The 26,832-nt window shown below is 43.5% G+C and overlaps 1 protein-coding gene across 2 annotated transcripts in view; it reads right to left on the reverse strand.

Annotated features, from left to right (window-relative positions):
• TMEM87B (transmembrane protein 87B) overlaps positions 1 to 26,832 on the reverse strand; it is a 54,128-nt gene that overhangs the window by 4,976 nt on the left and 22,320 nt on the right. Inside the window, exons 10-18 of one of the 2 annotated variants that reach the window (XM_062209846.1) lie at positions 24,852 to 24,945; positions 19,837 to 19,910; positions 18,156 to 18,262; positions 18,017 to 18,075; positions 17,074 to 17,177; positions 15,508 to 15,581; positions 5,127 to 5,200; positions 2,121 to 2,173; positions 223 to 253 (exon numbers count right to left, since the gene is read on the reverse strand). In XM_062209846.1, coding sequence (XP_062065830.1) covers positions 223 to 253; positions 2,121 to 2,173; positions 5,127 to 5,200; positions 15,508 to 15,581; positions 17,074 to 17,177; positions 18,017 to 18,075; positions 18,156 to 18,262; positions 19,837 to 19,910; positions 24,852 to 24,945 — 670 coding nt within the window. Of the gene's footprint in view, positions 1 to 222; positions 254 to 2,120; positions 2,174 to 5,126; positions 5,201 to 15,507; positions 15,582 to 17,073; positions 17,178 to 18,016; positions 18,076 to 18,155; positions 18,263 to 19,836; positions 19,911 to 23,155; positions 23,230 to 24,851; positions 24,946 to 26,832 lie in introns of both variants that reach the window. The other variant, XM_062209845.1, reaches the window with a different exon arrangement.

Genomic DNA, 26,832 nt, shown 5'->3' on the forward strand with positions numbered 1-26,832 from the left:
CTGCATAAAGCAATCCTTCCCTTTTTTGCATCAGCAAGCACTTCTCCTGCTTCTGTCTGAAATGAGGATTTATCCCCAAATCTCTACCCACAAATCAATTTGTAGTGTTCTTCCATACGCTCCTGATCATTTGAAAAAGTAAGTTTCAGAATTTCTTTCTGAAAAATATTTCTTCTTTGTGGATGTAACAGCTTCAAGGAAATAAGCAAAATTATGCTTTACCTCATCCGAATCCACTAACACCGGAAGGGCTCTGAAATAAAAGGGGAAAAGTTGACAATGGATCAACAACAACGCCAGCGGATTTACAAAGGTGAACAGAGGCGTGCTCCAGGGTCTGCCAACCCTCCCTCCTGGCTACCACAGCCGAAAGAAGGGAACACCCGGCCTCCCCGGCAGACAGAGAGAAAGATTCGCACAGCGCCATGCTCAACACTCCTGAACTGAACTCATTCAAATGGATAAACTCTGAAATGTTCATACACTGAAAAACTACGTAACAAAGAAAAATGATATACTACGGAGGGATAACATTTTAAAAACTGCTCTCTTGGCCGGCGCCATGGCTTAACAGATTAATCCTCTGGCCTTGCGGCGCCGGCACACCGGGTTCTAGTCCCGGTCGGGGTGCTGGATTCTGTCCCGGTTGCCCCTCTTCCAGGCCAGCTCTCTGCTGTGGCCTGGGAGTGCAGCGAGGATGGTCCAAGTCCTTGGGCCCTGCACCCGCATGGGAGACCAGGAGAAGCACCTGGCTCCTGGCTTCGGATCAGCATGATGTGCCGGCCTCAGCGGCCGTTGGAGGGTGAACCAACGGCAAAGGAAGACCTTTCTCTCTGTCTCTCTCACTACCCACTCTGCCTGTCAGAAACAAAAAGAAAAACAAAACAAAAAAAAACCCCAAACTGCTCTCTTTCCATCTTTCTCTCAAATAATTTTATCTTTAAAGGGGCTGGGCATTTGGCTTGGCAGTTAAGATGCTATTGGGGGAGGCCCACATTCCTTATCTGAGTGCCTGGGTCCCGGGCCTGGCTCCGCTCCCAGTTCCAGCTTCTTGTTGACGCACACCCTGGGAGGCAGCAGGTGATGGCTCAGTAGCTGGGTCCCTGTCACCCACCTGAGGAACCTGGGTCAAGTTCTCAACTCCCAGCTTCAGCCTGGCCCAGTCTCCACTCTTGCAGGCCCACAGAGAGTAAACAAATGGAAGCCTGCTCTTTCTTTCTCTGCTTCTGCGTCTCAAATAAATAAATTATTTAAAAAACTGACACAGTGGGACTGGTGTTGTGGCACAGCAGGCTAAGCTGCAGCCTGCAGCGCTGGCATCCCATATGGGCACTGTCCTAGCTGCTCCACTTTCAATCCAGTTCCCTGCTAATACGCCCGGGAAAGCAGCGGAAGATGGCTCAAGTACTTGGGTTCCTGCCACCCACGTGGGAGACCTGGATGGAGCTCCAGGCGCCTGGCTTCCTCCTAGCTATGCAGGCATTTACAGGGAGTGAACCAGTACATAGATCTCTCTCCCTCCCAACCTATCTCTCTGCTGCTCTTTCAAATAAATAAAAATGAATGAACATTTTTTTAAATGCTGACACAATCTACAGGTAAAGATATGACAATAGAACAATATGTGAAAACAGCACCATATTTGCCTGTTATATCTTTACGTCAAAAACATGTAGTGTGTTAAAACGAACAAAGGTAAACAGGAACTGGAACAGCCCGGGATTCCCTGAGGCTGCTCCTATGCAGTCTATTTCCCCATGCTCACAGGTTCCCTCCAAAAGCTTCCCCAGAATACACTGCGGTTACACATGTTAAAAATGAAGATTTACATGTTTTTGAACTTTTCCATATTAGGAGATTAAAACAAAATGACCTTGAAAACGGTAGATCAAATAAAGCAAGAGTTGGCTCTAGGCCACGAGTATGACAATGGTTGTTGTCCAGTGCAAAGGATGGAGAAAGACCGTCTGATCCAGGGCGTGGTCACTCCTATAGAATTCCCTAAGAAGCAGTTTGGTCATTCCCTGGTGGAGAGGGCCTATAAGAACTGGGAGGTGGAGAACCAGCCCTTTAATCTACAGCCTAAATTCTAGGCTCAGACATTAACAGAAGATACTTACACATCTGTGAATGAAGAGGGAATATTTTCTTCTACCCACTTCAAATCTTCATCCTGTAGAAATATATATATTTAGTATTGGCTTAATATCATCTGAAAGCAAAACTTTCAACAGAATGCATGTAAAATGTTAAGTATTCAAGTTCAAAAGCATGACATCTTTTTGGTTGCTACATATGTCTTTTTTTTTTTTTTTGACAGGCAGAGTGGATAGTGAGAGAGACAGAGACAGAGAGAAAGGTCTTCCTTTTTGCCACTGGTTCACCCTCCAATGGCCGCTGCGGCCGGCGCATCGTGCTGATCTGAAGCCAGGAGCCAGGTGCTTCTCCCGGTCTCCCATGCAGGTGCAGGGCCCAAGCACTTGGGCCATCCTCCACAGCCTTCCCGGGCCATAGCAGAGAGCTGGCCTGGAAGAGGGGCAACCGGGATAGAATCCGGCGCCCCAACCAGGACTAGAACCCTGTGTGCTGGCACCACAAGGCGGAGGATTAGCCTATTAAGCCACGGCGCCGGCCGCTACATCTGTCTTAAAAGGTTGACATTTAGGGTTGGCGCTGTGGTGCAGTGGGTTAAAGCCCTGGCTTGCAGCGCTGGCATCCCATATGGACACTGGTTTGAGTCCCAGCTGCTCCACTTCTGATTCAGTTCCCTGCTAATGCATCTGGGAAAGCAGCACAGGATGATTCAAGTGCTTGGGCCCCTACACCCACGTGGGAGACCTGGAAGAGGCTTTGGGTCAGCTCCAGCCATTGCGGCCAATTGGGGAGTGAACCAGTGGATGGAAGACCTCTCTCTCTGTGTCTCTACCTCTCTCAAATAAATAAATCTTTTAAAAAAAAAAAAAAAGGTTGGCATTTATGTTGCACAGTAATTATGCCAGTATTTTCTTAACCAGGCAAACAAAAGTTGGATTTCAGATTTTTGTACTTCTTGGTGTTACATGCACAGGTGTTATTTTTTGTCCTGGGAAAAACAGAGTTGATGTATAAGATAGAGTACACAGTACACAAGAGTACTGACTTGTACTGATGTTTTGCTTCCTTAATCACTATGACCCCTAATTTGTTCAACTTTTTGAGTTTTATAATTTCTTAATAGAAAAAAATGATACAAATATTCCAACCAACTTTAGAACATCTTTTTATTTCTATCACTCGTATTTATGCTCATCTCCTTATAGAACAGAGGGAGTAGGAGTTTTTTTTCAAACCCTTTCAAATAAAAACTTGACTCAAGCACTTATTATTACACTGGGAAAAAGTAAACTCTATGGTATACTGAATACTTTGCTTGCTATGATAAAGTAAATTTTAAAATTTCTTTATTGTCTACCTGGCTATATGGAATGCCCTGGTTCTAGGATTCATTACATTTTGCTTGCCCAGAGGGAGACAAGGTAACTCAGCCAGTATTAACAGGAATCCTAATTCTCTGTAGGTCTCAGGTAGAAATAAGTCAACAAAAGACACAGACCCCAACTTCTTAACAATATATGACTACATTTAATTTAGGAAAATGAAAAAGTACTTCCATGCCACTATCACTAAAACAGGAGAAAAGGGGCTGACGCTCTGGCGCAGAGGGTAAAGCCACCACCTGCAGTGCCAGCATCCCAATGTGGGTGCTGGTTTGAGTCCTGGCTGCTCCACTTCCGATCCAGCTCCTTGCTATGGCCTGGAAAAGCAGTAGAAGATGGCCCAAATCCTCGGGCCCCTGCACCCACATGGGAGACCCAGAGGAAGCTCCTGGGTCCTGGCTCTGGATCGGCACAGCTCCGGCCATTGCAGCCAACTGGGGAGTGAACCAGCAGATGGAAGACCTCTCTCTCTCTGCCTCTCCTTCTCTCCGTCTAACTCTGACTTTCAAATAAATAATCTTTAAAAAAAATTGACAAAAATATCTAACAAATTAAAAGTATAGCTCTAACATCACATAATTAAAACTGCTAAAAATTTTTAAAGTTTAATTATATTATCATTAGAAAGTACTCAAAAAACACGATCTAAATAATTTTATATTACCAAAAGTAAAAATTAGGGAATTTACCAGATACAACAGATAGCCATGTTTTCATATATCATTTGTCCTAGCAGAACTTAGGCGCACCTACATTGTTATGTAATGCTATCATCATAGCATGCTGTATGAGGGGGGGCAGGGTTTGCCCAGCAGTGAAGCTGCTGGTCAAGATGCCTGTGTCTCATTCAGAGTGCTCGCGTTTGAGTCCCAGCTCCACTGCTGACTCCAGCTTCCTACTAATGCTCACCCTGCGAGGCAGCAGCTGATGGCTCAAGTACTTGAATCCCTGCCACCACATGGGAGACCCAGACTGAATCTAGACACCTGGTTTCAGTGTCCACTTGTCCTGGCTGTTGCAGGAATCTGGAGAGTGAAATAGTGGATAGGAGTTCTCTCGCTTTCAAAGATAATTTTAAAAATCTGTGTGATAGACATTTCCATTTTGCCTACTTTCATAATTACCACTTTCATGCATAAACAATATGCATAAAATATTTAAAAATCCACCCCTGCCCTGTGTTTTACCATTTTATTCAAGCTTCTATAGTGCTCTCACCATATACCTGCTCATTTTAGTAACTGCAGAGGTAACACATAAAGTCCTTTTCCCAACAGATAACAAATATTATTTTTAAATCCTTCAAAAAGCACTTCCACATGCTGAAAAGCCACAACGGAAGCCCCTCAGTCCTTACACGTGCACACGATCACCTCCGGAACCTTGTCGGAAAGTAGTCTCATCCAGTAGGTCTGGGATAGACTGAGATTCTGCATGCCAACAAGTTCCTGGAGGATGCTCGTGCTGTCGGCCAAAGCACAGTGACAGGACAGCCACAGACTTGTCCAGTGTGACTGCGAGGTAACACACGTGGTCATACCAAAGAAACCTCAGAAAAAACTGCTCGCCTGACAAGTCAATGAACATGGTATTCACACAGATTTCAAAAGCACCGAGGACTTAGATTCTTTAAAAAATGCATATACTCACAAAATTATCAGAAGTAGCAGGTTTAGCTGTTCCATTGGAAACTGTTTTCGAGACTCTCAATTTTATTCCTTCAGCTACAAGGAGAAATATTACAGAGAGACATTAAAAATTAGAAAATGTTTTCCTTTATAGTTTCAGACTAACTCAGTAAGGAAAATATTACATTCTTTTTCTAAAGGAGCTAATAGTGGAAACTCTGGGCAGGGTGCTGGCTTTAACAGACCTCTTGGAAATGCAGGAAAGAAGTATGGAAAAAGCTAACAGATTCTGACCACTGCTGGGACTCCCGGGTCTTCAAGTTGCTGGTTTGAATGTGAGTCTTAGAAGAGCTTGAACAAGCATACACACACTTTTCATTAATTTCAATACATTTTAAAGTTTACAGATGGAAATATCTATAAGACTCACAGTATTATATTCAAGACTAAAACATGTAGAAATTGCTGGAATGTGTTTATGGCATAAATAAGGAAGAAAAAGGTTTTATTCATATCTGCCCAAAGCTGTTCTTTCTGTTGCGGTTTAAGTGAAGCAGAGGTTAAGAGTTTAGGTCCTGAAAGTGGATGGCCTCACGCAGAATTCCAGCTCTGCCTATACAGCCAGGGGCAAAGCCATGAACTTCTGTGACTCACTGTTCCCAACCACAGAGAGAGGACAGCAGACCCGGCCTCATGGAGTTCTAGGACACCTTGACCAAGTCAGCCCGGACAAAGTACCCGACCATGTCTATGCTAAGTATTCACTTTTGTTATTATAATAACCTGCAACTATTATGTTACCATAAACAAGGGCAACAGGTACAATTACGACAACAGCTGCAGTCATTATAGAATGAACCAAAATAAGGCTCTTCCATCTAAAAATGGTTCCACGGGATTTAAATCTCAACATTTCTCTTGGGGCCAGCACTGTAATCCTCTGCCTGCAGCACTGGCATCCCATATGGGCATCAGTTCAAGACCCGGCTGCTCCTCTTCTGATCCACCTCTCCCCTGATGGCCTGGGAGAGCAGTGGAAAATGGCACATGGGAGACCTGGAAGATGCTCCTTGCTCCTGGCTTCAGATAGGCCCAGTCCTGGCCATTGCGGCCATTTGGGGAGTGAACCAGTGGATGGAAGACCTCTCTCCCTCTCTCTATCTCTCCTCCTTGTATGCAACTCTGCCTCTCAAGTAAATGAGTAAATCTAAAAACGAAAGCTTTGTGGATGTGAGGAGGTTCCACGGTATTTAAAAAAAAAATCTCTCTTGCGGGGCAACTCATCGCACTTTAACATTAAAGGATATATATATGCAGGAAAACAGACACATTCTGAGTCTGAGGAGATGTGACACACATACACTTGTGTAACTACATCCACACCTCCATCACCTCAGAAGATTCTGTTCCTCCCTGGACGACCCCCACCGCAGGAAATCAGCACAGCTTGCCCTGAGTGTCTGGTATTTCACACAATCCACGGACTCCGTGTTATTCTGGACGTGGCTACTTGTGTGTGACAGGAGGTTTCTGAGATGGACTCATGTCGCTGGCCACTTTTTTATTAATGACCAGTACTCCATTGTACCGATACACCACCTAGTTCTTCTTCCATGCACCTGTTAATGGGCATTTGTGTTATGTCCTGTTTTGGACTATTAAGAATAAAGCTGCTGGCCGGCGCCGCGGCTCACTAGGCTAATCCTCCGCATGTGGTGCCGGTACCCTGGGTTCTAGTCCGGGTTGGGGCGCCGGTTCTGTCCTGGTTGCTCCTCTCCCAGTCCAGCTCTCTGCTGTGGCCCAGGAAGGCAGTGGAGGATGGCCCAAGTCTTGGGCCCTGTACCTGCATGGGAGACCAGGAGGAAGCACCTGGCTCTTGGCTTCGTATCGGCGCAGCGCGCTGGCCATAACAGCCATTTGCGGGGTGAACCAATGGAAGGAAGACCTTTCTCTGTCTCTTTCTCTCTGTCTAACTCTGCCTGTCAAAAAAAAAAAAAAAAAAAAAAAAGGAAGCTGCTGTGAACATTAGTGTCTCTGTGGACACCTGGTTCACGTCTTCAGGGTAGAAACTTTAGATGGAATGGCTGGATTGTCTGACAGGCAGATGTTTAGCTTTTGAAGAAATTGCCAAACTGCTTTCTAAAGAGATCTTACTACTTTACATTCCTTCCAATAGAGTATGGGAGACCCATTTGTTCCTCGTCCTCTCCAACATTTCATTCATACCATTCTAGGGGTGGCACCTCCTTACAGTCTTAATTGTGTTTCCTGATGACCAGTTCTACTGAATACCTTTCAATGTGCTTACTGGCCATTCCTAGGTCTTTCATGAAGTCTCCGTTCATTTTACAATGTGGATTATCTTTTTATTGATTTATAAGCATTTTACTTATTTATCAGATATATCTTCTGAGAATATTACACTTCATGCTAAGACCAGTTTTTCATTTTCTTAAGTTTCTCCTGATGAGCATAAATTTTTACCTCTGATGAAGTCTACTTTATTGATTTTTAAATTTCATGGTTACTATGTTTTGTGTCCTCATCTAAGGTCGTGAAGATATCTTCGTGCTTGCTTCCAGAAGACTTATGGTCGTTTTCACATTTTTACATTTAGGTCTGGGACCCATCTTGAGTTAATTACTGTGAGATACACAGTAGGAATTTAGGTGATTTTCTCCTCTAAGTTTGTACAGTTGTCCGAGCACCATCTGTGAAAGGCTATCCTTTCTTCCTAAAAAACCGCGGTGCCTTTGTCAAAAATCAACTGACCACACATTTGTTTCCGGCCTCATCTTGTTACACTGATGTACTTCTCTGTCCTTATGCCGATATCAAACTCTGGTGACTGCTGTAACTTGAAATCAGTGCAAGTTCAGTAACTGTAATTTTTTTTTTAAAGATTTATTTATGGGGCCGGTGCTGTGGCTCAGTGGGTTAAGCTGCCGTCTGCAGCGCTGGCAGCCCATGTGGGTCTGAGTTGGGTGCTAGCTGCTCCACTTCCAATTTAGCTCCCTGCTAATGTATCTGGGAAAACAGCAGAGGTTGGCTCAAGTGCTTGGATCCCTGCCACCCACCTGGGAGACCTGGAAGAAGCTCCTGAACCAGCAGATGGAAGATCTCTCTGACTCTGTCTTTTAAATAAATAAGTCAATCTTAAAAAAAAGGAGAGATTTATTTATTTATTTGAAAAGCAGAGTTAGAGAAAGAGAAGGAGAGACACAGATAATCTTCCATCCACTGGTTCACTCCCCAGATGGCCTCAATGGCCAGGCTGGGCCACATTGAAGCCAGGAGCTTCTTCTGGGTCTCCTATGTGGGTAGCGCTGACCCAAGCACTTGGGCCCTCTTCTGCTATTTTCTCAGGCCATTAGCAGGGAGCTGGATCAGAAGTGGAGCAGCCGGGACACAAGTTAGCGCCGACCTGGGATGCAGGCGCTGCAGATGGCAGCTTTACCTGCTATGTCATGCTGACCCTCAGTAACTGTAATTTTATTGATGTAGATCCAATACTACAAAATGAGCCCTTTTGGAGCGCACACTTCAGTGTACTTTCAGCCATTCACAGAGTTTGCAATCATCACTACCATTTAATGACAGAAGACTTTCATCATTCCCAAAAGCAGCCCAGACCCATTAGCAGACACTGCCTGCTCACCCCTTCTTCTAGCCACAGACGGCCACTCATCTACTTCCGGTCTCCGTATTTGCTTATTCTGCACTTGTCAGACAAATGGAATCACACCCTATTTGTAATTGGCTTCTTTCACTTACCATGTGTTTTCAAGGAGCATCAATGTCAACTATAAGACTGTTTAGACTCTTCTAGGTCTTTTGTTTTTCCATATACGTTTTAGAATCAGTTTAACCAAATTAATTTTTTTCTACGTCAGCTAGAGTTATGTTAGAACTGCATTGAATTTACTTGTCAATTTGGGTACTGACAGCTTAACACTGAACATTCCAATTCATAAGCACATACATCTCTACATTTACTTATTCTAAAATTCCCTCTACATTGTTTTGTAGTCTCTATTGTAGAGGTTTTACACATTTTTCTTTAAACTTTGTAGAAAATATTTTATTTTTGATGATATTTTAAATTTTACTATTCAATTGCTTTCAGTTAGTATGTAGACAACTAATTTCTATATACTGGACATATATCCTATTTCTGTTATAGTCACCTATTAGTTTCATTGTGTTTTTCCTTTTTTGTAAAACCTTAGGTCTTTGTATTTATATAACCTTATTGCCTGCAAACAGAAGTCATTTTACTTCTTCCTTTCTATACATCATTCTTTGAGGTCTGCCTGCCTCTTTTGCCTCTGTACTCCCACATCGAGGCGACCTGGAGTGCCGAGTGGATGTTCTTGCACTTCACCTCCAGTCTTGGGAGGAAGCATTCACTATTTTGCCATTAAGTATGACTTCAGCTACGGAGTTTTTTTCATACCATCCTATGATTAGTCTGCTAAGTTTTTAAAAAATCTGAGATACTATGTCACTTTTCTTTCTTCTTCTTATTTTTTGTACTATGATGAATTACACTGAATAATTTTCAAAATGTTTAAACAGGCTTGTAACCCTGGGATAAAGTCTACTTCATCTGATTATCTTTCCATATTTTACTAGATTTTATTTACTAATGTTTTTAAAGGCTTTTCATGTCTCTACTTATTAATGATATGGTCCTCTTGTAATGTCCTCATTGGATTTTTGTATCTAAAATGTGCTGGTCTTGTAAAACGTACTGGGAACTATTTCTACCTCCACTACATTCTAAAGAAGTTGCTAAGATTGGGATTTTTTTTTTATATACATATTTGAAACAATTCACTAGGGAAGCTATTTGGGCCTGCTACTTTATAGCAAGATTTTAAATTACAATCCCACTTTCTTTAACAAATACAGAGTCTTAAGACCCAGTGGCACAGTTAGAAGAGGGCAGTGTCAGAGGGAGCGTTTAGCTCAGCAGTTAAGATGCCTGCCCTCCACACTGGAGAACGCGGGTCTGACTCCAGTTTCCTGCTAATGCGGATCTTGGGAAGCAGTGGTGACGGCTCAAGTAATTGGGTTCCTGCTACTCACACGGGAAATCTGGACTGGGCTGCCAGTGCCTACTTTTGACCTCCACCCCTCTGCTCCACTCCCCAGCTCCAGGCATTTGGGAAGCAAGTTAACAAACAGGAGCTTTCTCTGCTCATTCTTTCTGTTCCACAAGTAAATTAAAAAATATTTTCCAGAGTAGCTTTTTCACCTGTTATTTTTCAGGAAATCTGTTCACTTCATCCCGGTTGTCTAACTCACCATCAGAACAGCCCCTTACTTGTCTTTCCTTGCTGCAGTAATCTAATCTCCGTTTCCAACGCTGGAAACTTCTCCCACTAGTCTGCATTTATTGCTTTCATTTCTGGTTTAGGTTAGCTGGAGACAAATTCAATTTTACTAATCTTTCAAGTAAATTACCTCTGGCTTTGTTGATTTTTCTCAATTTCCCCCTGCTTTCTACTTCACTGGTGAAATAGAAACTTTTATTGCTTAAATTTATAATTTCCTTCCTTTTATTTATTCTGGGTTTGTCTTTTTTGTAGGTCTTAAAGTGGCTACATGGAACACTAATTTTGCAATTTCTTTTTTTCTTGGTAACACAAGCAATTTAAAAAGCTGTAAACTGGGGCTGGCACTGTGGCACCAGCATCCCATATGGGCTTTGGTTTGTGTCCCAGCTGCTCCATTTCTGATTAAGGTCCCTGCTAAAGTGCCTGGGAAAGTAGTGAAAGATGTCCCAAGTGCTTGGGTTCCTGCACCCGTGTGGGACACCCAGAAGAATATCCAGGCTCCTGGCTTTGGACTGGCCCAGCTTTGGCCACTGCAGCCATTTGGGGACTGAACCAGCAGATGGAAGACCTCTCTCTGTCTCTCCCTCTCTCTGTGTTCTGCCTTTTAAACAAATAAATCTAAAAAAAAAAAAGAAGCTGTAAATTTTTTTTTTCTAAGGATTACTTTAGTTGTACAAAATTTAACATGCTATGTTTTTATCAATTAGTATAAAATTATTAAAATTTTTACTTATTTCATTTACTTCAGAAGCAGAGACACAGAGAGAGAGACAGATGGACAGAAAAGAGTTCCATCCACTGGTTCACTCTCCAAATGCCCATGATACCTGGGCTGGGCCGGGTTGAAGCTGGGAGCCAGAACTCAGTATAGATCTCGCATGTGGTGGAAGGGACTCAACTGCTTGAGTTGTCATCACTACCTTCCAGGGGATGTACTGGCAAGAAGCTGGAAAAGGAGTGGAGCCAAGGAGCTTGTGCTGTGGCAGGTTAAAGATATGGCCTGCAGCACCAGCACCCCACTGGGGTGCCAGTTCAAGTCCAGGCTGCTGCACTTCCGATCCAGTTCCCTGCTAATGCACCTGAGAAAGCGACGGAGGATGGCCCAAGTGCTTGGGCCCCTGCACCCACCCAAGCTCCTGGATCCTGGCTTCAGATCAGCCCAACTCCTGCCAATGCAGCCATTTGAGGGGTGAACCAGTGGATGAAAGATCTCTCTCCCTTTCCCTCTGTCTATAGCTCTGCCTCTCAAATAAATAAATAAATCTTTTTTTTTTTTTTTTTTTTTTTTTTTTTTTTTTTTAAAGAGTGGAGGCAGGACTCAAACTCAAGCATTCTGATATGGAATGTGGTAATCCCAACTGGTACATTAATACCCAGCTCATGTGAAATATTTTCTAATATTCTTTGTAATTTCTTTAATCCATGAGTTACTTAGAAATGTACCGACTTCCAAATATTTGATTATTTTCTAGACATCTATTGTTACTAATGACTAATTTAATTCCAGTGTGGTTACAGAACATATTCTATGTCTGCAATCTTAAAAAAAAAATACATGGAGGGGCTGGGGCCGATGCTGTGGCACAGCGGGTAAAGCCGCCGCCTGTGATGTGACATCCCATATGGGCATGGGTTTACTATCCTGGCTGCTCTGCTTCTGATTCAACTCCCTGCTAATGCGCCTAGGAAAGCAGCAGAAGATGGCCCAAGTCTTGGGCCCCTGCACACACGTGGAAGACCCAGAAGATCCCAGACCCTGCCTTTGGATTGGCTCTGCTCTGGACATTTCAGCAATTTGGAGTGAACCAGGGGATGGAAGACCTCTCTCTCTCTTCTCTGTCTCTGCCTCTCTGTAACTCTACGTTTTAATTAAATTAAAAAAAAAAAAAAAACTTAGAGAGAGAGGGAGAGAGAAAGAGAGAAAATACATGGAGGGTTGGACATTTAGTCTAGCAGTTAGGACGCCTGTTAAGACAGCAGTGCCCTGCACCAGAGTATCTGGGTTCAGCACCTGGCTTTGGCTTTAGCTGCCTCTAACGCACAGTCAGGAGGCAGCAGGGATGACTTACCTACGTGGGTCCCTGCCTCCCCCAGGGGAGACCTACACTGCATTGCCAGTTACTGACTTCAGCCTGGTACAGCCCCAGGCATTGAAGGCACGTGGGGAGTGAATGAGAAACGCAAGGTCTCCGTCTCTCTGCCTCTCAAATAAATACGAAAGAAAATATACGGATATTTGGAGACATTTCTGTGGTCATCCACAGGGTCTTGTTCAATGTGGACTTGCACAGATCAATTAGGCTGATGATTTTGTTCAACTCTTGTACAACATTACTGATACACCTACTTGCTTTATTAATCACTGACAAGAATGTTAAAGTAGCAAGACTAACTAGATTTTTCTGTGGAGCTTCAAAATATATGAAGCAAAATTTGACAGAACTATTATTAGATGTATACACATTTAGGATTATTACAGCTTCTTGGTAGATTCACCCTTTTATGATTAAGAGATGATTCTTTAAAAAATGCCTGGTTATGCGGCTGAAGCTGTGGCATAGCAGGTAAAGCCACCACTTGCGGTGCTGGCATCCCATATGGGCACTGGTTCGAGTCCCAGATGTTCTACTTCCAATCCAGCTCTCTGCTAATGTGCCTGGGAAAGCAGTAGAAGATGGCCCAAGTCCTTGGGCTCCTGCACCCTGGCAGAAGACCTGGAAGAGGCTCCTGGCTTTGGATCAGCCCAGCTCCACCGTTGCAGCCTTATGGGGAGTGAACCAGCAGATGGAAGATCTCTCTTTCTCTCTCTGCCTCTCTATAATTCTACCTTTCAAATAAATAAATAAATCTTTAAAAAAAAAATCCTTGGTATATCTCATCTTAAAGCTTCCTTTTTTGGCTGGCGCCGAGGATTAGCTCAACAGGCTAATCCTCCACCTTGTGGCGCCAGCACATCGGGTTCTAGTCCCGGTCGGGGCACCGGATTCTGTCCCGGTTGCCCCTCTTCCAGGCCAGCTCTCTGCTACGGCCCGGGAGTGCAGTGGAGGATGGCCCAAGTGCTTGGGCCCTGCACCCTATTGTAGACCAGGATAAGCACCTGGCTCCTGGCTTCGGATCAGCGTAGCGCGCTGGCCACGGCAGCCATTGGAGGGTGAACCAACGGCAAAGGAAGACCTTTCTCTCTGTATCTCTCACTCAAAAAACAAAACAAAACAAAAAAAAACTTCCTTTCTCAAACATTAACATGGTTCCACTGGCTTTCTCATCCTTTACTCCTAACCTGTGTCATTTCTAAGGCATATCTTACAGGATCTTGTAGTTGACTTTCATTTCATTTTTAACAGTCTAACAAGCTCTCCTTATTAACCAAGGAATTCAGTCTACTTGGCATTTAATACACTTATTAGCATAGGTTTAAGACTAACATATTATTTTTAAACTGGATACTCTAAAGAGTCCAACCTGTTTCTTATCACAATCTGCTCTGCAAAATTTCCTTTGTTTCCAAATGCTCACTTTATTCTGTTGTATCCAGTCCACTCATGGACTGTTAACTCCATCCAGTGATTTCAGATACTCTATTTTTCAAGCTTAGCATTTACCCCAGCCCTTTCAGCTTGCTGACACTTGAACTTCAAACTCTAGAGTGGGCACCTGCTGAAATCGCTGAACTGCTTCTTAGCCCAGTGACTACTGTCCACCTCCCCACGCCCACCCCATGGCGTGTTGGAGTCTCACTCTGCAGTCATAAAGAACGTGGATCCTCTCTTGCCACAGCCAAATACCTTCCAGTTTCTGCCTACTTTTTTGCTGCTCTTTAATATCTTCAGTTATTTTTTCTTTAGTATTCTGTATGGAGTTTATACTCACATAAGTAGTATGATAAATGATACAATTCACCCCACCCTCAAAACCTTAAACTTAAAAGGAATAAAATGATTGGATATTAAAATTCAGTGTCGATATAGCTGTGAATAGCTTTTCAGGTTTCCCCTCTTAACATGAGATAGAAACCATGAAAGAATTAGCTGTAGGTGAAAGAAAGATGAAAAGACGTAAAAGGAAGAGGGCATACTGAAGACACAACCGCTGGGTGGCAACCTCCGCAGACTGGGCAGACCACCGCGTGTAACAACACTCTGAACAGTGAGAGAGCCAGAACAAACTGTGACAGAGGTTACTAATCAGAGAAAACAACATACGGAGAAGGCAACATGGAACAGATAAGATTACCCTTAACATCTGGGTTACTTACCGATGTCGCCTTAACAAATGCTTAATTGGACTATTATGTTAAAGTTAATAACATAAAATGTAACAAAGAAATCAATAAAAAGAATGAAAACAGCATTAAAATCATGATTAGGAAGGCTTTGAACATGACAGGAAATTAGCGATGTGCACGCTTTGGGGGGGGGGGGGCAGGCACTGTGGCACAGTGGGTTAGGCTGCTGCTTGGGATACCCGTTTCCCGTCTCTAGGTTCCTAGGAACTAGGCCCCTGTTACTCTGCTTCTGACCCAGCTTCCTGCTAATGTGCTTGGGAAGCCACACATGATGGCCCAAGTATGTAGGTCACTGACACCAACGTGGCAGACCTGTTTGGAGATTCTGGCTTCTAACTTTGATCAGGGAGTGAACCAGTGAACAGAAGATACCTCCCTTTCTCGCCCTCTCATTCTACTTTCAAATAAATGTTTAAAAAAAAAAAAAAAGAATAAGGAAAACTGATAGTTCAAATACACTTAAGAATCATCAAGATGAAACATCGGTCAGTCCCTAAGTGTAATCTATCAAACTATTCTTAAGAAAAAGAGTGTACCTACTTTAATACTTTTAAGAGCAAATGAGTAACAACAGCTCAAACTCCACTCTTGAAAATTTAATCACTGATTTTTCTTTTTTGTTACTGTCTACCACAACAGAGGGTTCTGTAGTTAAAGTTTTCAAAATATTTTATAGGAAATATTTAAACAATGTTATGTGACCTTGTATCACAGGTGAATGTACAATATTCTTTTGATACAATACGCACAATAGTCATTTAAAAACAATCACTCACTTAAATTTTCAGATGTTACCATGAATTCCTCAACTTCATCATCAGAGTCATCAATTAAGGGCATGAAGGCATATCTATAAAAAAAAAAAGGACTTATATTAACATGTTTACATCTGTTCAATTTTCAGTTTATATATAAAAAATCATCATATATAAAAAAGTTTACATTTTAAAAGTTTCTTGGGAGCAGGAATAAGAGGAGCTGTACAGTTTGGTACACATTCTCACAGACTTACCCCTAAGGGTAAAACTAAAAACTTGCCATGGGACTCCAAATCCCATTAAGCTTGGTGGTACTAATGCCATCTTACCTGTTAAAGTGATCACGTTAAGTGTGTAATTGATCATATAGATAGGATTAAGTGTCAAAGGGATCACATAAATAAGACCAAGTGTCTGGTAATAACAATGGATAGAATTAAAAAGGAGAGAATGTTCCAACATGGGAAGCAGGACACACAGCAGATTCATAAAATGACAAAGGCCCTTAACAGCACTCTGACCTCAGAATCAGCCCTTAAGGCATTTGGATCTGGCTGAAAAGCCCATGAGAGCATTTCAGGCATGGAAAGCCAAGACACTGGCAAAAAAATGACCTAAATGAAAGATCTCTGTGAGTGAGACTGCAGTGCAAAGAAGGGGCCATCAAAGAAAGATGTAGTTTTCTCTGAAGGGAGGAAAGAACTTCCACTTTGCTTATGGCCCTGTCTAAATACTGACAGTTTGTGGACTCAAAAGGCTTCTATAGCCTTGGCAGATCATGTCAAGAGTCTCAGGTGATCACTAGCATCATAAATAAGAGTGTCAATTGTTAAATCAACAACAGAAGTCACTGTGTACTTACTTCCTATGCAGGACCTCTGTCCTTAATGAGTTGTACTCTGAGAATTGATGGTAAAACTTGTTTTCAAACAGTACTTTATACTTTGTGTGTCTGTGTGGGTGGAAATTGTTGAAATCTTTACTTGGTATAGAGTTGGTCTTCTGTATATAAAGTTAATCAAAAAATAAATCTTAATAAAGAATGGGATGGGAGAAGGAGTAGGAGGTGGGATAGGACTGGGGGTGGGAGGCTGGGTATCAGGAGAACAATGGCTATATTCCTAAAGCTGTACCTATGAAATTTGTATTCATTAAATAAAAGCTTTCAAAAAAAAAAAAGTTTATTGGGGCTGGTGTTTTGGCACAGCAGGTAAGGTCATCACCTGTGACACCAGCATCCCATATGGGTACTGGTTCAGGACCAGGCTGCTCCATTTCTGACCCACAGGATGCCACACCTTTCCCCTCTCCCAGAAAAAGAACACCCAGTGTTCTTCCCCAGCTCAGTCTTCCATGGACCTAGTCCTTTCCCCAGGGTATAACACAATTCTGCCTTTTCCCTCTTCCACATTCCACAGGGACTGATGTAAACACCACTAGCTTCACTCTCTTGCATTTTATATTTCTCTTCTTACTTGACCATATATTCCTTCAAAGCTAGGACCACTTCCCCAGTTTCAACAAACGTGTTTTTGACACTACAGAAGGTGGCCAATGAACTCGTGGCAACGTGAATTTTCCTACCTCTGATTATTTGCTGATGGTCTCCACAAAAACATTATTACAATAAGGATAAGTGAAAAAAGGAAGCTCCAAAACGCATCGTCAACCCAGCGTTCCATCCAATCCTGAAATCAGGACGATTCATACGTGAAAGGTTAGTTTTCTGACAAACATACAGATTTCCCACTCAAATGGAACTCAACAACAGATACTAAGATTCTTCCCAACTAAGTCTTCCAAATGAACAGCACATGTATTTTTTTTTAAGAAACCTGTATTTTTCAAAATGCTTCTACAGAGTTTTTAACATTGTAAAGATTCCCTTCCATAAAATTTTAGAGTTAACAAAGATTCAGAAAATAAAAAATATGGAAAATATACTTAGATCTTCTAGTGGAAAGTACGAGGGTGAAGAGAGGAGAAAAGGAATTCAGGAGGTTCAACTCCTTCTCTCCTTAAATTATCCCAATGGCAGCAGCTGCCCAAGATTTTCAAAGGACTCTTTGCTACTGTTTATGCAGAAGGACAGGCCAGACAGGGGCCTTTTATATCCCAAGTCTAAGGATGTTTCTTCTTCCCACTGGACAACACCTCCCATGAGTCCGAGCTGAGGATGCCGCCCTAGACACACACAAGACTTCCAGCTCCATTTAGATGCAAAACCACCCCGAGGCATGCCCACAGGAAGAAAAAGATTTCCTGTTCCTTTAAACTACACAAGAAGAGAATTCTTTTGCAAAATATACAAAAAAGAAGTTGAGAAAAGAAGATTTAAGATGAACTTCCCAATTCATTTAAAGGAGGCAAAGCTTTTTATAATTCTTTACAAAATAGCTCACGGTGGGCAGAAACTCTCCACTGACACTACCTCCATTTACAAACTCACGGTAAATTCTTCAACATTCCACCAAACAAAGTTGCATGATTACAAATGACAACTGTTAAAGAGGAAGAGTACACTTACTGACTGGCATTTTGCAATTCTAAATGTCTTCGTTGTCCATATCATAAACACTATAGAAGCTGAAAGATACAAGAGTCACCTTTGAAAGAACATGTCTTATTGACATAATTTAATATTAAAACAAAATTAAGGAACTTACCCAGCACAGCAAAGATGAGAGTGTTTGTAAAGTGTCTGTATAATGAAAATTTTACTGTGTTCTTTCTTAGCCTCAGAGTCTTCATGGTTTGCGCCAAACTTATAAAAATGTGGAAAGGGTTAAGGAATAAAGTCGTTTTAAACAGTAATAACTACAGAAAGCAAAGTAAAGAGTCTTCTGCATTTCCAGTTAGTATTGCTAGATACGGGCCCTTGAATTCGAAGCTAAAAGTGTTATCTAGCCAACACTGGACAACCATGAGCGTGCCTTTCTCATAGATTTTGCTTCACAATTTACCAGCGTGAACTAAACAGGCAAGCTCCGAGGGGAAGACAGCTTGGGCGCTCCCGCGCGTGGCCCGGCCTCTTTATTTACCGTTCTGGTATTTCTAGGCTGTCCTCGTTTTATGCTGTGACTGATCATAATTCACAAGTTAGGTCATCTCTCCATTCCCACTGCATATTTAAAACAGGCCCCTGAAAGCTGTCGGGGACAGCTGGACCTCCGTGAGGACCCGAGGCCGCTAAGCGGGGCAAGACGTCAGCGTGGGGCCACCGAGGGTCCCGCTTTCCCGGGTGAGCACGTGCGGGCCGGGCCGGGCCGGTGCCCAGCGCCGCGCTCGGGGTCGGGTCAGAGTCTGTTCGGGTACAACCAGCTCCGGATGCCCAGGCCCGCGCAGGCCCAGGGAAGTCTGGGGGGCAGGCGTTCCCCGCAGGGGTCTTTTCCCCGCGGTCTTGACCTGAGCTGCCTTCCAGGAGCACAGGGCTCGGGGCAGAGTCAGCATCATCAGGTGTGAAGAGGCAAAAGAGACTTCCAGTTTCCCACTGAGCCCTCGGCATGAAGCGGGCATTCAAGCCGCGGCGTGGTCCCCGGAGCTCAGCAGCGGGCTTTGTTCCCAAACCGAACGCTGAAAATGAGAGCTGAGCAAAAGAACAGAAGTGGCCAGCTCTGTGTTAATCAGAAACTTCACTGTAGTACGAAAATTACCAGAACTGCTTCTCCATCTTTGTAAATGACCAGAAAGTTACAAAACGAGGTCAATTTCTAAAGCAACGCAATCCAATCAATCAAGCCTAACATCAGCACCTACAAAACTGCAAATATACTTTATTCCTTCATCGTATCAAGACAAGACCAAACAGCCTGGTCTTGCTTAAAACTTCAACAATGCTTTTTAAAAGCCAAGGAATTGGAGCCTACACTGGTGCAGTGGGTTAAGTTACCACTGGGGACTTTGGCATTCTATACTAAAGTGCCGGTTTGAGTCCCAGCTGTTCTGCTTCCGATTCAGCTCCCTGCTACTGTGCCTGGGGAAGAAAGTGTGTGGGCCCTTGCCACCCATACAGGAGACCTGGATGGAACTCCTGGATCCTGGATCCTGGCTTTGGCCTGGACCAGCACCAGGCCCTGGGAGCCATTTGGGGAGTGAACCACTGGATAGAAGAACTCTCTGTCACACCCTTTCAAATAAATACATAAACCTTATAAAAAAAAAAAAAGCAAAGGAAGAAAAAAAATCAAAAGCAAATTTGAAACTGCCTAAGCCTCTGCTTAAATTACATTCAGGTAAAGTTAAGTCATTCCGTCACTCCCGCCAGTAGAAGAAAGCAGTAACAAAGCACACAGGGCTCATCATTCGGAAGTCTGAGAACAGGAACAGGCTGCTGCGCAGGAAAAGGATATCCACCAGCACAAGCCAGAGTCAAGGAGAGAGAGGGGCAGGCTGGCCAGCAGGACGAGATCAGAGTCATTCGCCTGCAGCAAAACAGCAAAAATATACAACCAACAAGCGGAAAAGGCAGCGGGCACACGAGAGAGGTTACAACTGTTGAATCTGTAAGCTGTGTTTTCCTGTTACCTTAGCATCAGAGCGTTAGAGAATTAGCCGTAGTAAGCTCATCAAAATTAAAGGAAGCAGGGTCACTATCCAAAGCACTCATTAATACAGGTATCTAGCCTGCTGCACTGCTTCATCTGCAATCACTAGGAAATCCACTATCTTGTTGTACTGAGAGAGCAGACTTTTCCCTTCAGTGATGAAAATTACCGAACAGCAATCTGAAAGCAAACTTCACGAATTCAGGCTGAAGAAGAAATGCAACATCAGGTTTCCTTCCTCACACCATGACACTAACCAAGCTATTCTTAATGTCTGTATTTCTTTATGATTTGTGTGTTTTTATTACAAACATTAATAATCGAACTAAACCTTTCATGTTGTTTTCCTTCTCTCCCCATCTCAGTCTGGCTCTTCATGTACTGGAAAGTACCAAAGTCAATGCTATCCATAAAGACCATCAAGTACCCTCATTCAAACCCAGATGGGATTAGAGCTGCTTTTCTCTGGTATTTTCTGTCAAGTAGTTGCATTACTGAGTGTTTTTCCCAATGAACTACCTGGTGGATAGTTAAAATCAAAATCATCTTTGACATACCTATCTATAAATTACCAGGAGAAAAGACAGGGCACCTGCTTTTAAATGCAAAGTCTACCATTCAGTTAACCGAAGGACATACTCCCTAACCTGTGGACGCTCCAAGCATGCACCAAAGATTTCCAAATGGAACAGAACCCGGAGGCTCATGTTCTAAACACAGAATGGCAGAAGACAAGACTTCAAGATCCAAGGCCAGCAGCTAGGTTCACATCCACTGCGACTGTCTCCCCCAAGTCCAGGGGTGTTTATACTTTCTTCCCAGCCTCAAGGCGAGAGAGCGTCCCGAGAGGTAACACGATATAGCTGCACACGGCCAGCAGCCTGTGGGACCAGTCTCTGGTTCACACACAGAACTGAGGCATATGCTTGAATGCACAGACCTCAACATTTTTGTGCTGAAATAGGTTTTAATTCCATTGGTCCATGAACTTCTTGAAGTAGTCTCATATTCTACCATTTCAGCAACTGGATGTCTGTAAATGTTTTTTTAATGAAGAAAGAAAAAGCCACACTAGAGGAAGATATTTATATCTCTCCGAGAAGGTCAGAATTAAAACTTCCATTTTACTCAATAAGCTTGGATTCTAAACGAATAGCTCTGAACAGAAGTAAGTTCAGTTAGAAACAACCCTTTAAGTCAAGTATTATTTCTTAGCCAGGCTGCTCAGACACACGGAGACCATGGATATAACTGGGGGCTTAACGGCCCTGCTGTATGTGAACTTGTGTGGTGTTGGTTCTACGGAGAGGCCCCACAGCTTTCACTGCATTTTCAAAGGGGTGTCTGATCCCAGCACTCAAAAAGGAGCCACTGCTTTGGAGAGTAAGGACAGAACATTAAAGGCTTTTGTTGTTAAACTCAGAAGCATATAAGAATTCACAAGTAGGAATTTAAAGCATAAGCAGCCCAGGCTTGGAAAACCATTTGGAAAGGCCTCAGAAAAGCCCACTGGCAGTGCTACATTTGCTAGCACCCCTGGAACAAGGGAGATGAGACACACAGATGGGAAAAATAAGAAAGAAGAAGAAAAAAAAGAAATACAAGAAAAACAATAAAAGAAAATTCAAAGCTAAAAGACAAAGTACCAAAGATAGCAGAAACAAAAAGAACATGGTAGAAAATGAAGTTTACCTACTAGGACAGAGTGTCTAAGAGGACACCGTTGTCAAGGAAACAGATACACGTGATGTTCTGGGATTTGCATAGCCCAGCATTGTGCTCTGACCAGGCCATCTTTTCTCTAGAATTCTTCCAATTTCCACAAGTGCCAAAATGGAGGAAAAAACTGGGGGATTCTCCATGCTGAACTGCAGTCAGCCAGTCAGAGGGGAGGACCCTGGTGGATCCACTGCCTCTGACACTTCCCTTGGGGCAGCATGGCTTCAGCCTGGCCTTTGCTGCACCACTTGAGAGGTGGACCACGCCGCCCACATCTTCCGGATTCCCCACCCCCTCCACCCTGGGCTTCCTTCCACGCACCCTCCTGGCTCCTGTTTCCTCCTCACTGGTCCACGTGCTCTCTGTCGGTCACTCCAAGGCTGCCACCATCTCCCACACAAAGATGACCTCCAATCTTCAAAGTGACTTTCGACTCTCGCAAACACAGGCCTAACTTCCAACTCTCTTCTTCACACGAATGCCCTGGGTAGCTCAAAACTTCTTCCTAACAGTCCCTCCTCCAGGGTCACTGCCTTCAGAATGGCACTATGGCCCCCAGCCACACGGATGAGACAGGCAAGGTTCTCTGCGGAGGGAGAGTCCCTTCCTTCCTTGGCCTCCTGTGTCTAGCATCCCACCGCTCCCCTCACGGATGTCTGACCCCCGCCACCTCTTTATAGACCACAGCAGGTGCCTCCCTACGACTTCCTGCCTCTACTCTCTCCTTTCCTGAGTCATCGTCCTATGTCATGCTTTCTAAACAGTGTTCGTCCCTCTCTCTGCTTTCTGTGTTCAGGAGAACGAGAAACCCTGATACGTCACTTCCTCTCCCTCTGGTGCACCTGCGAGGATTCTCCCACACTTGTTCACCTGTTCACCAGGGCGAGCTACCCTGGGAGGCTCCACCGCCACTCCCTGTACTTTCATGCTTCTGACTATTTGTTCCCCTCCTCCCAGACTGCCTCGCCCTCCGTACTCTTCCAGTGAACTGCTACTTGTCCTCCTAGTCTCACTTGGAAGGCTGCCCACTCTGTGAAGTTCTCCTGCTTCTTAGGCTGGAAGTACTTGCTCTCTCCCCTCTGTTCACACAGTACCTCTCTAAAAGCACGATAATGCTATTGTTGTATTACTGCCTCACCTCCCAGGCTGGCATTGCAGGGACAGGATGCCTCCTCAGTATGGCACACCTGCTGAGCACTTAACTGCTTGCTGAACTTAATAGGAAAAAAAAAAAAAAAAAAGATATTCCCTGCGTGGGTAGTTGTGACTTTTTCACTTCAACTGAACTTCTGTGCTGAAGTCACAGTAATCCATAACTACATTTCTTTCTATCCCTATTACAAACTGGAAGCACTATGAAGGTGGTGATACAGCAAATCATTTTGGAAGACAAAGTAAAGGATATGAACCACACAAAAATGGAGTCAATAACTGCTAACACAATGTCACCCAAAACAACAGCTAAATGGTTAGGACCCTGAAAGATAAAAACGGGGGAGACGCTTCAGTGTCAAAGTGGCACTACATCATGGCAAGTATCATCTAACGAAGAAAATAACTCAGCTTGTCTTACCTCTTCCCAGTGCTGAATACAACGCTACTACCTTAGAGAACTGCATTCAAGGACAGGGACATTAACTGTTTTGGCAGCAACAAATGCTCTTTTGTCATCCATGTATCTGATTACAGTGACATAAAACTGTACGAAGGGGGAATAAAAGCAACATGTCTCCAGCCTCACCTAGGCCACCCATTTCACTCACCCAGCCCCTGACCAGCACTACTCAGGCAATGGACTCCCGACCTCTCCTAACTGTTGCAAAAGGACCGGAAGAAGAGGAAATGAGGAAGGGACCATGTGAAAAGGGTCAAAAACCCAGAGTTTGGACAATTAGTCTGACTAAACACATCTCAAACACATACTAAGATGACAGCCAGGAGAATTTTAAGAAAACATTATGCATGCACTATAGGATATTTATCTTTTCTATTTTCTAACAAAGATTAATTTCCTGTAAACAATGTGTATTCAGAGGTCTTCATGATTACGTAGAGGTAAAAATATACTCAAAGATTAAAAGAGAGGTGTATTTAGCATGGAATGCTGATGTATCAAAGTCAAGAGGAACAAGAATGAGTTTTTTTTTTTTTTTTCAACATTATTGGATATATGTACTGCTTTAAGGGTCAGATCAAAGTCTGTGAAGTAGAGGCAGGCATTCAGCCTAGTGGAGAAGACCTCTGTGTCCACACTGGAGTACCTGGCTTTGATAACTGGCTCTGCTCCTGACTCCGGCTTCCTGCTAAAGCAAACCCTGGGAAGCAGCAGTGACGGCTGAAGCACTTGGGTTCCTGCCACCCGTTGGGGAGAGCTGGATTGTATTCCAAGCTTCAGTCCTCCCCCACCTCCAACCATTGCAGGCATTCAGGGAGAGAGCTATGGGATGGGAGCTCTTGCTGTCTATCTCTGTGCCTCCCAATTCCATAAATCTGTAAAGCAAACTTACGTGGCAACATTCAGACTAACCACCCTGTACACAGTGATCTGATTGAGGTATCTAATCCAAAGACCCCTTGGATAAAAATGAATCAGGTAAGATATACTGAGTCCTCAATCACTTATTAAGAAAACTGGAGTTAGAATGATAAGGGTCCTCACAAACATAAATACTGATATTGCTCTAGACAGAGAAAATTTATAGTATTTGACATAACTTAAAAGTCATGTGATGTGTCTATGTCTGAAGTGTGTGATTAACTCTCTGTTCTATTGAGTCACACGTTCAAACCCAGGACTCCTGAGGACATGGAGGTGACTACACAATGACGGACGTTCTTTATGAAGAATAGCCATAAACATTCCTGGGATGGAACTAATTCCTGGGACACTCAGAGGTACCTCACACCTGCATTATTTTAAGAAGTTCCTTATCGAGCTTTCATCTTTCAGGGTCTACTATAAAAGAAAAACACCTCATAGGGAAGAAGCCCAAGTTGGGTCTTTTCATTAATTTCTCTAAAAATTCACCTGAGGAGCTACACAGATATCACATTTCACAGCGACAAAAAGGGGCAGCAATGGGATTATGTCATTTTTACCCCTATGACTCTCATCACGCCTTCAATAGCTGCAAAGATGAAGTAGAGAAGTCCCAGTCCAATCACCCTGTGCATGACTGCTCCTAGGCGAGGCCTGGAATGAGAAAGAGGAGACAGGGGACAAGGCTTGGTGAGTACAGGGCATCTGAATACCGTAGCAGTCACCTTTCCCAGTACCAGAGAACTCACTATCTGATCCAATAGTCTGCACCTGCTCTGAGGCACGGCATCACAGAAACAGTGGATTTCCCAAGAACACAGCAGGAACAGAGGCCCAAAGAAATGTGTCTCTCTGTCTGGGACCTGAACTCTGAGGATGCCCGCGAAGGAACATTCTGAAGCCACAAGGGTGCCAGAAGCTTTTGTTGCTGAATTGAAGCAACACGGTTATCATACGCCAGGCATTATTTCTATGAGTGGAAGAGCAGGCTAATGACACCTTGCAAGATAAGCGCCAACTTGTAAGTGCTACTGGCAGAGACTATATTTAAGTCTTTCACCAACATTAATTACAAATTATTCAGAGACACATTTTCATAGACAATCCCCTGATCCTATGACTTGGGCAGACAAAGAACAGGATGTCAGGAGACAGAACTCCATCACCTCCCTCTGATCACTGCCTCTCAATGGAGAGCTAGAAAAATTTAGTTTTCATTTTTTTTTCTATTTCAAAGGCAGAATTACACAGAGAGAAGGAGAGACACAAAGAGAGATCTTCCATCTGTTAGTTCACTCCCAAAATGGCTGAAATGGCCAAAGCTGGGCCAGGCCAAAGCCAGAAGCTTCATCTGGGTCTCCCACAGGGATGCAAGGGCCCAAAAACTTGGGCCATCTTCCGTTGCTTTCCCAGGCGCATGAGCAGGGAGCTGGATTGGAAATGGAGCAGCTAGGTCTCAAATCAGACCAATAATGAGATGCCAGTGTCTCAGGCAGTAGATTAACCCGCTACACATAATGCTGGCCCTTAGTTTTCATTCTTAACATTGAAGCATAATACTTTAGATTCTTTTAAAAATATATGTGAGTTGGAAAAATGCAAAGATGGTGATTTTTGCAATTAATAATTTGAAAATAGAACTAAAATCTCATGACACTTGGAAATCTGAATTTACTGCACATATACTTTAGGATACTCAAAAACTGAATAATCAGAAGAAAAAACTAATTTTGAAAAAACATTTAAGACAGTCATTTTAAAACAAAAACTAGGTAAAAATTAATGTCCATAGCTCATATTTACGACAACCTGATCTAGTTCATCTAAATTCTGATGCGTTATAACCAGCTAGAATCCCAAATCACTGCTCTCACTTTGTGAGAGTTGAACAGAACGAGCTAACAGTGAAGGGGTTCATTCAAAGGCTCTGCCCTCACCCCTCAGCTCACTCTCCTGCTTGTTTTGCAGCAGCAACAGTGCACCTGTTGGTGAGCGCCTGATGTGCATAACCAGAACTGTGAGGTACTGCAGGACTCAACTAGGGACCTCACACCCTGTACACAGCACTAGGGCTACAAAAAGCATCTGAGAAGGAATTGCAGTAAAAGTCCTGTAAGAAAAAGATTTCCCCACTAGAATCCTACAACCCCAAGCTCTCACTATATAAACATACATTGAACACGTGTGTCCTGAGTGCCTAGCACATGGACTGTGGCCTCAGGATAAGGGACACACAACAGGCAGAGCTGCTGTTCCACAGGGCTCTCACGCACGTGTGTGGGGGTAGGGCAGACAGTAAGCACTAATAGACCACCAAGTGGCACTGTAAAAAGGAGGAGGGGACAGGGCGTGGGGGCTGTACCACGCTGGGAATCCTGATGGCGCTATCCTCCCTGGAAGGAGACTGTGGAAAAGAGCTGGGCATGTCTTTGGAACGTCCACAGAAGGGAACTTGGGCTTTACTAAGTAAAACAAGCAATGAAATAACAAGATCTGGGTTCTTACTATTATTGTTTTTCTAAAGGATCTTCTTGGCCACTG

Source organism: Lepus europaeus, chromosome 13 (genome assembly GCF_033115175.1).
Source record: "Lepus europaeus isolate LE1 chromosome 13, mLepTim1.pri, whole genome shotgun sequence".
Classification (NCBI taxonomy): Eukaryota; Metazoa; Chordata; class Mammalia; order Lagomorpha; family Leporidae; genus Lepus; species Lepus europaeus.